Source organism: Pithys albifrons, chromosome Z, assembly GCF_047495875.1.
Source record: "Pithys albifrons albifrons isolate INPA30051 chromosome Z, PitAlb_v1, whole genome shotgun sequence".
Taxonomy (NCBI): Eukaryota; Metazoa; Chordata; class Aves; order Passeriformes; family Thamnophilidae; genus Pithys; species Pithys albifrons.
Genome location: NC_092497.1, coordinates 16,896,242 through 16,909,362, shown reverse-complemented (window position 1 = coordinate 16,909,362; position 13,121 = coordinate 16,896,242). Strand labels below are relative to the sequence as shown.

The 13,121-nt window shown below is 36.2% G+C and overlaps 1 protein-coding gene across 2 annotated transcripts in view; it reads right to left on the bottom strand.

Moving 5' to 3' along the window:
• Nucleotides 1-11,136: 11,136 nt before the first annotated feature.
• Nucleotides 11,137-13,121, bottom strand: part of PARP8 (poly(ADP-ribose) polymerase family member 8) — a 125,604-nt gene continuing 123,619 nt past the window's right edge. For both annotated transcript variants that reach the window (XM_071580183.1, XM_071580184.1), the window contains one exon: nt 11,137-12,535. In XM_071580183.1, coding sequence (XP_071436284.1) covers nt 12,433-12,535 — 103 coding nt within the window. In that variant the 3' untranslated portion in view covers nt 11,137-12,432. The remainder of the gene's footprint in view (nt 12,536-13,121) is intronic.

Here is a 13,121-nt window from a genome sequence, read left to right as displayed (position 1 = left end):
TTCACCAGGTACGAATTACAGAGGCAAAAGTTTACATTACATAAGTACTGACTATATGAGTGGCAGTAACAGCTATTATAGTGCTTGGATGACCTTCTCAAAAAGCTCTGAGCTACATTGTAGATGGTCCAATTTGGTTCAGCATTTTTATGGGCATCTACCAAACTCAAAAATAATTTCTGGTTTAAAGCTTGAATTTGCTGCCCTGTCTGATGATGCTTTTCAATGCCTCAACACAGCTGATAATGATGCTTATCAGTTTACATAATTCATTGCAATAATAAAAATTCAGGCAAATGACCAAAATCTAAAGTAGTAGGTAGAGGAAACAGTATCAAATCTAATCCTGTGGCTCAACAACTTTGGAAGACAAATACGACAGTTGCATATCTCACCCTTTCCCCTTAGATAAAAAAATCTAATAAAACCTAAGAATGCTCATTTGATTGCCTTTTTAAAATTTTGCTATCACCTGAAGGGTTAAAAAACATTACAACCATAGAAGAGATCCAAATTAAAAATATGTTTTTAATCTGTCATTAAAAATATATTTTTAATATGTCATTATTTACAGAAGAAAGCAAAATACAATGCTTTGCTCAGGTGACAGAAACAAATAATTTTCTGAGTTTCTTTTAAAGGTGTGAGTCCATTCTGAGAGAAGGAAATAAAGTTACTTCAAAACCGGACCTTCAATTTCATAATCCACCATTACTCCCCTCACTTCTGACTAATACTCATGTCCAAAAAAAGTTTGGAAATCTAACAAGGTCAACTAGGAAAAACTAGGATTGCAAGTTAGAAAGCAAGAAGATGACTATAATAGGCATGTTGACTGGTGGTCCCTGCAGAAAGCAAACTCTACCCACCAAAGAACATCTTGGAAAGGCAGTACTTGCTAAGGCTTTCTCAGACCAGCAGTTTGGTCCAGTATGGACACTGTAGGAAGAATTACGTAAGTAAAATGGCTTCCTCAGTTAAGTATCCTTTAGGTGGTTGACCCAACATGCTGACCTAAAGAAATCAAACCAAAATTAAAGATACAGAAACAAGCTTAAACCAGGAGAGAAAGGAAAAAATTCACTTACTGCTGAAAGGGCTCTGTGAACCAAAAATCTCAACCTCAGCATTCCTCTCCAAAATATCTAACTACTATAGCAAGATTTTCATCAAGTGATTACATTATGTTGATTCATCACTGCGGGAAATGAGTACCTCAGTTCAGATTTTATGCAGACCAGTAAGAGGGTACAAGGAAGTCTGCATTGTATATTGCTACTATACCTTTCAAGTTTTTATGACCCTCAGGAGAAATGAGGCATTCATAATATGGGCAAAAAATAAAAATCATAGGGAGCTCCATAAATCTAAGGGACTAAGTTGTGGAAATCACATCCTTAAATTGACATAGCTGTGATTAACAGGCAATGGCTTTTACAGTTAGAAAAGTTTTTGGATGTAGTTATTTGCCTAGAGAAAGTTTCTGGTGGGAAGAAAAAGCAAACAAACAAACAAAAAAAAAGAAGCAAATACAAGTATTAAAGTATTTAATCAAATCTTTGTTTTGGGGCTGGTGGGATGGAATATGTAAAATCACAAGCCTTGCGCCTCAAGAAGCTTGGTTCCGAATCTGTTCTGATCACAGAGACTTTTCAGTAGGTGTTTGTTCACATTTTTTTTTTAAAAAACACCCACAGGATTCAGTAATCTCTGTTTAGCAGAGCACTGGAATAAATCAGTCTTCATAAGGGCGTTTTACTTGCTCAGCTTTCATTGTAAGTTTTGACAATCTCTGTGTATATAAAACAATGGTCGTCTTTTTCCTATATTCAAACACCCACTTGGCAATCAAAATAGTACAATTAAAAAGAATATATGCATGTGTATATATGTATGAATAGACAGAGAAAACCAAAGTTAATTATTGTGAATTTTGAAGTCTCTATATAGACTTGAATCACAATTGACCTAAATGCTGCGGAATCACTTGTACTTACTCACAATGTAAGAATAATGCTACAAATCAAAATAATGGTATCCTTCATCCACTTTGCTTTTGCTTTTGCCAAAGAAAACTGCACAAAGTGAAAAGCAAGCACAACAGTGCTTTAAGAATTCCACCAAGGAATACCTCTGTCACTACTGAGCAAAGCTCTTGGTGTAGACAAACCACACAAGTTTGACCAGGATGGCTGTGCCTACACAAGCAAAATGCACAGGCTCAAGAACATTGCTGGGCATGAAAGGCTCATCAAACTGCTAGAATGATCCCTTGCACAGTTTTGCCCTACATAAACCTCTACACAATTTTCAGTCACTATGGACCATGAACCACATCTTAATTGTAACTTTGGTTTTTTGCTTTGCGTTCATGCATGGTGGAGTTGGAAAGAATATGTATGAATGAAGATTCACAGAGCAGTCAATGTAAAGGAACACTTTATACAAAATAACATAATTGATCACAATGTCCAGGATTTTTACCTTTATCCAATGTGTCAATGATACTCTGAAAGCCGAAATCAAAATCAGTCCTCACTGGGAGCAATTAATAAATTTTTGCGCTACATCAAAGTATTTGCTGCCCAAGCTACTGAAACTCCACCTACAAAGAAACAAGTAAAAAATTACCATAATAAATCTCACACATACACGCTATCAAAATCTTTCAATCTTCTAAGGAAAAGTTTGGTTCATGTAAATGGATTTGTGGTTTACAAACATAAACAATGACCATGGAAGCAAAGCAAATGCCATAACGGTAGCTAATTGATAAAAAAGCCCATTTGAAACCAATTTATGGAAATTGTTCAAGCAGATTGATCTAGAAGATCAACAACATACTTTGAAGTAACTAGGACCCAGTAAGCTTTCCTCATAACAACACAGGAAAAGAATATGTGGAGGAAAGACCAACAAACCAATCTGAACTCTATTTAAAGTCAGAGCCAGAACCACAGCTAGGGAGAAGTATTTTGAACTTACACTGCCAAATTTTCTTAGATGAAAGAAAATTAAGAGAGGAAATTGTGTTTATAAAACTCTTTAGCTTTTAACAGCATCCTCATTGGCATACCATTTTGGCCACACATTTGTGTTATCATGTGTAAGTTAGTAGTTTGTACACATGCTTTTCATATTGAAGAACTGTAATTTCAATACTTTTTTACTATTCATGGCTGCACATTTTTGCATTTTAACTGAAATATACTAATTTAAATATACTCAATGTTACATTTTAATGCTCACACCTGATGGTTTTCTAAAGGCTAGTTGTGAGAGCAAAAGAGTGACAGGAAAAACAACTGCAAATGACCAGAAATTCAGCTCACATTAGCATAGGTATACAGAATATGAAGTCATTGAACAACATAACAAACAACAAGTTCTCTATTTTTTCTATAACATTTTGGTAGTGGAATAGACTACTGGAAACTTTAAAAGAAAAAAAAAACCAAAACAACAAAAAAAGAAGAGATCTTGACAAAAAAGAGAAACCATCTCTCAGAGAGAGAAAAGTGTCACCTCTCAGGTCTATTGAGTTGTTTAGCAACCACCCAAAGATCTTTGTAACTAGGTCATAAAATGGACTGAATGCTATTTGTACTGTCAAGAACTGCACCTGAAAAAAAATGGAAACTTCAAAAGTGTACAGTATCTGAACAAATCAAAGATAGATTGATACTAAAAGATTTTTCAAGTTTTGATACTCTTGTCCTACTGATTAGCATGGTAAACATGAAATTACAAGTTTGCATAGGATAATAAAAAGTCCAATAGTGGAATACAATTTCACACAGATGGAATATTGCACAAAGTGCAACATGACAGCTATACGACAACAGATACTAAGGAGGTGTAATTTAAAAGCCTCTAGCAGAACATGTAATTGACAAAAAATAAGCAAGCCGCATCCACCAAGAGCTATCACACTAGGGCAGTTAAAACCTGTTTGTAACACACAGCATTTGCCAGAAGTGTTGTAAGCAGTGATATGCTGATCCTTAGTTTTGAGTCAAAAGAACTGTTTCATCTTACATTCCTATGCATATATCAAATATTTACTTACATATTTTCATTTATATACATATTCAAATTAGTTCTGTCTCTGACTTCTCTCATCTCTGAATTTTTTCATATCGAATTAACCTTGGTAGATGGCTGTGAGCAGATATACCCCTAAACGCCAAGCTATTTCTGTAGGAGAGATGGAGGGGTCAGGAAAGATGGAGGGATCAAGAATTTTTTTCTCAATCAGTTAGCAAAATTGTTTGTTCAGCTGCTCACCTGGGAAAAGCATGCTGAAGAACAGCAAGTATCAGCTACCTATTCCCTTTCTGGAGTATTTTACCCATACAAACTCCATCAGAATATGTATATAAAATATAAGATAGGTTCCAAGGAAATGTCAGCTAATTAAGCCACTCTTTATTCTGTCTGAGATGTGTAGGAAAGTTGCTAACTACTTCTGTAAGTAAACCTGTTACCTGTAAGTACATTGGGACTCTGCCCCAGGCATGCTATTAGACTGAGCCACACAGCTACAGGGCAGCAGGTTGAAGAAAATAATTTTTTTTTCCTTATTTCTCCCAAACAATGGAAAGCTTTCTCTTTAAAAAACCTCACAAATTAGAACTGCTTTGCTGATGATAAGCTCTGGCTTTTGTTGAGAAAACCTTAAGCCAGGAGTTCCTGTATTTTTTTCCAGACACGATCTCTGGAGACTTGTGCTGCTCTTGCTTCTGCAGCAGTCAGTGTTCCTGCTGCTAGTGTAATTCCCACCACTTCAGCATTTTGCAAAATGGCAGTTTTCTGGAACTGGCTGAAATCCAACAGCTGACACCTCGTACATGGGTTTGCTACATGCAGTGCTGATACTAAAAATGTCTTATGTCCTGTTCAGAGGCTTCAATTTCTGTGTGTTGAATCACACCTCTCTCCCTTAAATATGAATGGAAAATGTTTGTCACATTTAAGAAAATTAACCTCAGAGATCTATTATGTGGTCTAATAAAAATGTCAATTTAATTTTTTTTCCCAAGTGCTGTTCCTGTTTTTCACCTGTTTTGATACTAGGCTTTTGCAAGGCACTGAGCCCTGAAGTAGCCCTTTGTTACGTTCCTTAAGCTTTTGCCTCTTAAAGTGTTTGCACTGTGCTGAGAGCTGGAGCATAGGAAAGTTGTGGCCCTCAGCTTTTATTGGCTTCATTCATTTGATGCAGCTCTATTTAAGTTGCCTTCCAATAAATCAGGAAGACAAATCCCTCTTGGAGGGGACCCAGGCTGAGAGATCTGTTCAAAATTATTTGCTACAATCTACACTGCACATTAATTTCAGAAAAGAAATGCTGGTCTAGTGTGCAAACACGGTTTAGTAAATATAGAGCATACATTTTGCAATAGTCATATTTTCTTAGATTTTCTGCTCTTCCCATTGTCAAAAATGCAATGTGTGCATCTGAAAGTAGCTCTTGTTCATTGAAATATTTTTTTTACTGCTCTCAATTAATATTTGGATTACTAACCTCTTGGGTCCCACATGTAACTGTTCAACAGGTTAATACAATATACCACAGACTTTCTCAAGGGGAAAATGATTATTTGTGCATATTGAGAGAACTTGTGATATAGCCACTTGGAAATGAAGTAATAGTTATGCCAAAGCAGGTATAAATGCTGTCTCTCTGGAAGGTCTGAGATTTACACTCTGATTCAGCTCTTGTTTTGAGTTTGGAAGTCACTGCTTTAACAAATTTAAGATCCTTAAAATCTAGAATATCTCTTCCAGTAGAGATTTCAAGCTCCAACCTGTACACTTAAATCAAAGGCAAATTATTAGTCATTTAAGGTAGCAATGACATAACTTTTCATCTCTCTGATAGTCATATTTGTGTAACATGCTTCCCAGCAGAATAATAGTACCACTTTGATTCTTTTAATCCAAAATCTGCAATAACAAAATAATAAATTTAACAAACAAAAGGTAAAACTTTGAAAAGACACAATTTATATCCACCCATATAATTAAAATGATCTCACAGGCAGTGAAAAAAACACTACACTCACTGAATTCATAAGCAGCCCCACAAATGTCTGCATATTTTATGAGTTGCAGATGTGTGTTTAAACATAGCCACATTGAAGTATGACACAGCTTTTCATATATTTGCTGTGTTTTCATTACAAAAACAGCTTTATGGAAAAACAGAGGACTTCTTTAAAAGCAATTATAAATTGCATCTTGAGACATCCTTATGCATATTATAGGATACTGTACATGCAAAATACTGCTTTAATTCTAGTATTTCTATTTTGAACCAGTTGTGTAACCTATTCAGATATACACAGCAAGCAAGGCTGGTTTTATTGTTCATGTAAGTGTTTTTAAAAAGATCAGTGCAAAAAAAAATCCCTACAATAATATGTGTAAAAGTATGGCATTAACTTTTAGATGTCCTTGAGATTAGCAAAAGTCAAGAAACTGCTTCAGATGCTGTTTAATTATTAGATGGCTGTTTTAACTTCGAACAGAGTTCTCAAAATAGTGCCCAAATGCACAGTGCTTGTTGAACAAATTTTGATTTATTGAAGGTAAACATTTACATTGGCTACAATGCTATAGCTGTTACAAAGCTGGATAAAAGAGGCTTAAATAGCAATAGAAAGCAAGTGCAGTAAAAAGTGAATAGAGAAAATATTTGGCCCTAGTGATCTGCTGGCAGTATTTACATTATGTACATTTTGTTAAATATTTGTAGTAACTCTAAGGCACCATAGGATAAATAGCAAGCTGCAGTATGATTTTGTGCATAGAATTTAATAAATTTATTTGGAGAAAAAAAGGATGTAAAGTTAAAAGAAACATAGGCATATTATACTTACATCAAGGAGTGACTGCTTGTTAAAATTCAGAGATAAAATACATACTGCATAAGTTCAAAAATTACTTTTAAAGTATTAAATGTCTTTGTGAGGACTATTTTCACTGACTTTCTGGCAAATGTTTAATGCAATCCCTTCAAGTAAATCTAAAAACTATTTTTTTTAAAATATCTTTTACCTAGTACATATATGAAATCACAATGCAGACTATAATGGACATTAATTTACATTACAGCTGCTTTGTGGCAGACTAAAACTTAGCAGGAGAATGAAATCAAAATGCTACAGAACAGCAACTCAGAGTGTCTTACTCCCTCATGTCAGTGGCTGTAGCTGCAGCTGGTGAGCAGTCCAACACTGACATCCCAGGAAGGACAAAGGAGGTCAGCGCTTTCAGACCTCACATTTCCAAAACCAAAATGGGGAAATTCAAAGTACTGGTGACATCCTTCTGCATTTCACACGACACTGTGCACATGGGATGATGCTCTGCTTGGAGTGAATCTTCTCATTTTTATTTATCCCTTCCTGAATCACATGTGTGCTTTCACTCCTGAGCACTTTGAGGAATAAATTCATCTGACTGGATTCAAGATCCTTCCTGAACAAGTTCTAGTTCTACACATAACCTTAATTGCTCTACAAACAACAGACCTTGCTTGGTTGGATTTGCAGAGAAAAGTCCCTATATCTGATAAGGTTATAGAGAGGTATGTTTATTCAAGGCCTGGGTGCATGGGGGATAGCTCCTCCAAAAACATGCACACCTGATCGAGTTAACAACTTGTTATAAGCAAGTAAGTTATACATATTCATTATTTCTTCATGCATAACATTATTTTCTTAGAAAAGGCAGGGTTATTTATTTTCATGAGTTCTAAGATTTCCATCTTCTCCACCCTGTGCACCTCCTTCTTGTGCCTGTGCCTTTCCTCCTGGTAATTGAGGGCAAGGGTCTTCTGGTGGTCTTTGGGGATGAAGTTTGGAGTCTTCCTCATGTGAACTTTCTACCTTTGGCTCAAAACTGCTCCAAAGCAGATCTGTTGGCAACTATAACTGGTCTAATTGGCAAATTTCTCTAATTATCCTGTTCCTTTGTCATATCTTCTGATTTATGTATGTTTCATATGGTGTCCAGTCTATTTTAGTTGGCATTAGAATCCCTAAGGCCCCTTAGTATAGAAGCTTCAAGGACAGGTCCTACACATCTGTATCTTATGATTTTTTCCATATGCTAAGCTACTTTATATAAAGTGATTTTGTAACTATTAAGCAAATTCTATGATAGATGTATCGATCAATCAATAAGGATAAGTCCCTCCAGTGAAAGGCTCGTCCTTCACCTTGAGGTAGTGTTTGTAATGAAGAATTGTGCAGACACCAGATTAACACTTCCGTTTTGCAAACAGAACACCACAGGAAGGGAAGAGATGGGACATTCCAGCTGCTGCACTGCTGCCAGCACAGCGGCTGTGCATGGTGAGTTATGTCAGTCATGCCTCATACCCTTTGTATCTCCCTTTCATTTTACAAAGCCAAGAAAAAAATCAGTCTAAATTAATATAATGCTTAGGTGACTAGGCATTGCTTTTGTATTTGCTCAGGGTTTGGGGTTTTTTTAGTGTTTCTTTTCAAACCACAAATCTCTTCATTCAGTTGTCCCTTTTTAGTTTTTTTTTCTTTGTAATTTGTATTCATTTTTGTTGGAAGAATTCTAATTGCTTTCACAGTAGTAAATTATGTATAAGCAAAGTGTAACTTATTTATGCACAAGATCTTCACTTGGAGTGATTCTATGTTTGTATTAACAAAATATTAACAAATAATCTTAGCCTTATTCATCACATACATTTTAATACTAACAGCTATAATATTAAAATTATACAGCATCATTAACAGTTTTTCAAGGGCTATAGAGGGAAAATATAAGCCTAAAGCATTCCAGTGTCATTGACCAGTTCCTGTGAAACATTAACCAAAATATTACACAACCTGGTCACTTTATAGTAAGTAACAGGAAGTCAAAGAATTGGGTCATCAAAACAGTGTAGCACTGTTGAAGAAAACAGGGCTATGCTGATTCACATAATCAGAAAAGGTAACTCAAATTACTTAATTTAGCCCTTGAATGCTAAATACTTGCCTGAATCTCAAGACAGACTTAAAAGCATCTTTTTGGATTTCTTTCTCAATGTTTAAAATATTCAGTAGTATAAGCATGGCAATTCATAATGAAGGTGAAATATTAAGGTACTATGGTAATTTTTTGGTCAAACCTTCCCCATATGAGAGGCTTGTATTTTGTTGTGGGATGTGGCAAGAAGTTAGAAAGTTCTTTACCAAGAATTCCCTTCTTTACTCCATGTTCGGTACAGTGACAGCTAGACAGCTATGACTTCATGGAAATTTCTACCACAGGATATGGCAGAGCCTGGGGCTCTCCTTTCTTTGATTAAAAGCTATCTATTGAAAGCCTACATCTTTACAGCAGGAGTTATAATGATAACCCTATCACCAATATGTGTGCACGGTAAAAGAAGGAAGGGAAATGCAAAGGCTTTGGAAACAACACACTGTTTTCCTCAGATGAACCTGAGTTTTTATTTTTCATCCCCTGGAATCCATGTTAAGGTAAGTTCTTTGCAAACATTTGGCAATATGCAACTTCCACCCTTGAATAAAACCCTAAGGGACAAATCCTAAGAAAATCTCATCCTCAGGCTTTTTCATTCGAGTTCTTGGTGATGTCTTTGTTTCAGCTTTGAAGTTTTTCTAAGTTTATATAACAAGTTTATATAAGGACAGTTTTTCAGTAACGGGCCCCACATGAACCTCCCTCCTTCTTCTCACTTTTTAAGACTAATGAGAACTGATACTTGATCTGAAGATTCACATTCACCTGCACATAATACCTTGGAAGTTTCTCATTAATATATTGGCTAAAGTAAAAAATTACTGAGTTTTCGTGTAACAAGAGAATTTTAATTCAAATGCTGTTTATGTATGACACTGTCCTTATCACACTATGCTGTGACACCTGCCCAGGTGGCTCAGCTTCCCTGGGCATGGTGCTGCCCCATACTGCCATGGGCTGCGTAACCCCATGATGCAGCTTTGTTTTCCCAGTCCCTTTTTCCTGCCATGCAGAATGTGGGACCTACCTGTTGATCCCACCTTGTCCCTTCAGAACTGCCTTTCTCTCTGAAAGGTTTTCCCTTCGTCCACTGGTTTGTAACACCTGTACTTGTCACATTCTGCCTTTTACTCGTCCACAATGCTTCTCTCTTATGGGTAAGTCAGTTAGTTGCCTCAGTACTCCCTGAAGCAGGCATCTTACAACAGGAAGTTGCCTTGAAACCCTGCTTTCTTCCACACTGTCCCTTACTGTGTCTCATTGATTTCAAGCAAAGTTCTGAGCACTCTTAAGTTTGGCAGAGATGCATTTTTCCCTTTCCTTTCCAGGGGCTGTACTTGCAATGGCACCGTGTAAGACCAGTGTCATCACCCCACAGCAAACCAAGGCTGACTCACTAGCTACCTTTCAGGTTTCTTCTTTCAACGGTTTCACTTGTAAGCCTGCTGCAGCTTGACAGGACAGGGAAGATGATTGCTTACTTGGCCTCTCCAGTTCACTCATGGTCATCTTTCTTTTCTCCTAGGTTTTTGGGCAGGCATACCAGAATGATGGACTATCAGCCCCACAAATAATCATAGGCTATCTCTGTGGACTTCCCAGTTTCTTCTTCCCAGCAAAACAGTGATTCAGACACTGAATGGCAGTGACGGCAGGACAATTAAAGAGAAATGGACATGCAAGGGTTTTGGCTCCACTTTTGAATTATGCTGATTTTGTGTAGTCACACAACCTAAGGCAGGCCTTATACAGATTAACAAATTTCAGGAAACCTCCTTGTTTCAAGAAGCTGACCTGTGCGCTAACACAAAAGATAACTAATTAGAGTACTAATTCTCAAGGGTCCACCTAATGGGATGAAAATCAACAGAATAGCAAAATAGGGATATGCAAACAGAATTGGCTTTGCAAGTCTGGGTATGAACTCAGAAAAACTGACGTCCCTAGCAAGCAAGTCCTGAATGCTAAAATACAACTCCAAGTATATGCCCCTAGGCCAAATAACATTATTTTACTTGTAGGGTACTTCTGTTCCAGCAAGTAATACAGGAGTGTAGCTTGAACTGAAAAGAAGGAATCACCCATTACACAGATCTGATGCAGTTCTATTTAAAGGAAACAAACACAACTGTGCTCTGTTGTGCTGTTATTTGGCACTTCAATATCTTTATTATGAAAATAACATAATAGAGGATTCAGTCTGTTTTTGCTTTCTGAAGTGTCTTGTCGTCGTTGCTCAGACAGGTAAGTTGAACTGCTCTCCATATTCAAAAGTGTGACTGATGCATCAGGACAGCTACCACGAGGGCTGCCAAGGGTACTCATCAGGACACAGGGTATGCTTTATGCCTTGGAGACCAGCACTTCTCTATCTGTGTTGCCATCATGCTCACTTGAAAAAAAAAACAGTTGTTAATTTAAAAGACAGAGAGATTTGATTTGTTATCCCCTAGGAGTAGATGAATAAAAACATTTCACCAAGACAGTATGAGTAAAATTTTGCATTTGTTTATATTTTGTGATGTACCAACAATCAACTCAACCATGTAAAAGCCTTAATTCAGCACATACTTTTAAATATGTGGATAAATTTAATCACAAAGCAGTTTCACTGAAGTTAAGATGCAAACATTAAAAAATCTTGTTGATCTAATGAAATTGTAAAATCTAGTATATAAAAAACAAATTTTTAAAAAGGAAGTTAACAGCTCCAGGATTTCCAAGTGTTTCCTAGACTTGCCTAATTAAAAAAAGCAACTGACCTGCTTAATGGATAAGACAGTGTTTCCAGAGAAGATAAAGCTGAACATACACTAACACATTCATTACTTTTTGCTTTGTTTCACTGAGTAAACAAAAAATGTATTGTTGCATTCCCCATTGAGTCTAAATGCTAGCTGCATTTATGTAAAATAATCAAAGATAGCTGCAGATAACCAATCTCTTTAGTTTTACATGTTCCAGACTACCTTTAATTGTGTTTTAATACGAGAATATTTTACTTATTGCAAAGTATCCTGCATAATACAGGTGCTCCGCTATAAAATCTTCTCTCTCACTTATAATCAGTCATTCTAAATTTAAAATGCCAGTATACAGTACTAAAACCTCCAATTGAAGTTTAATATAAAAATATCAGCACAAAAGTCCTTTTTAAATCTGTTTATTGTGAGCAACCCAAATGCCTGTTTAATTATTGTTTTAGTATAATAATAGACTTTGCACCCCTACAGTTGCTAATTGATACCATCTCAGGTATTTTGATGAGATAAGAAATACTAAGTAAGAAAACAGTAAGTATTCAAATGGTTAATTTGCTTATAATAATAATAAATTAGTTTTTGGCATCTTCTTCAGTTCAAAATCCAGCTTTGAGACTGAGGAAGGCTTCACATCAATTAAATAAGAGTGGTCCTTTTAACCAGTAGCAGTTTGATTGCCAATGACTCGAAGAATCTCTTTATGAATGCTTGATTCCTGCGTATTTATACTTGTATCACCCACTTGACCATCTTCATAACTAAAAAAAAGGTACAGAAAATAAAATCAAATTAGTGTTTTATTCATCTACCTAAAAACACTCAAAACTTTCTTTCACTAATCAAGAGCACTTACTCCATATGTTAACAAGTTTCTCTTAAAAACTCTGCTGCACTCCATCATTATATGCAGGTCCTAAACACTGGAGAGTGGAGGGTGGTAAGGCTGCCATCGTCATTGAAACCCTGAGGCTGAATAAGCCATAGGACCCAAAGGGGACAACTCTTAGGTGAAAGGGGAAAGCTCACATCACAGACAGGAAGTCTTTAATAAATTCCTCAGCTTAAATACATATAGCCAAATAGAAATTATGCTTTACAATACACTGACAGCCTTACTGTAACATGAAGTAATGCCACTGAATGGGAAACATCAATGACTCTCTGTTCACTTATTTTGTAACAAAACATCTACTAAACCTTTGTCATTAGCTTACTCGTAACCCGCACACTTCCTAACACAAGTACAGTGAAAGATAAAAAATCAAGCAATGCTGAACAGAATTAGGAAGAAGTGTCTTCTGTCGACTTTGATTACAACCATTGGAGGGAACATGGGAACTGGTA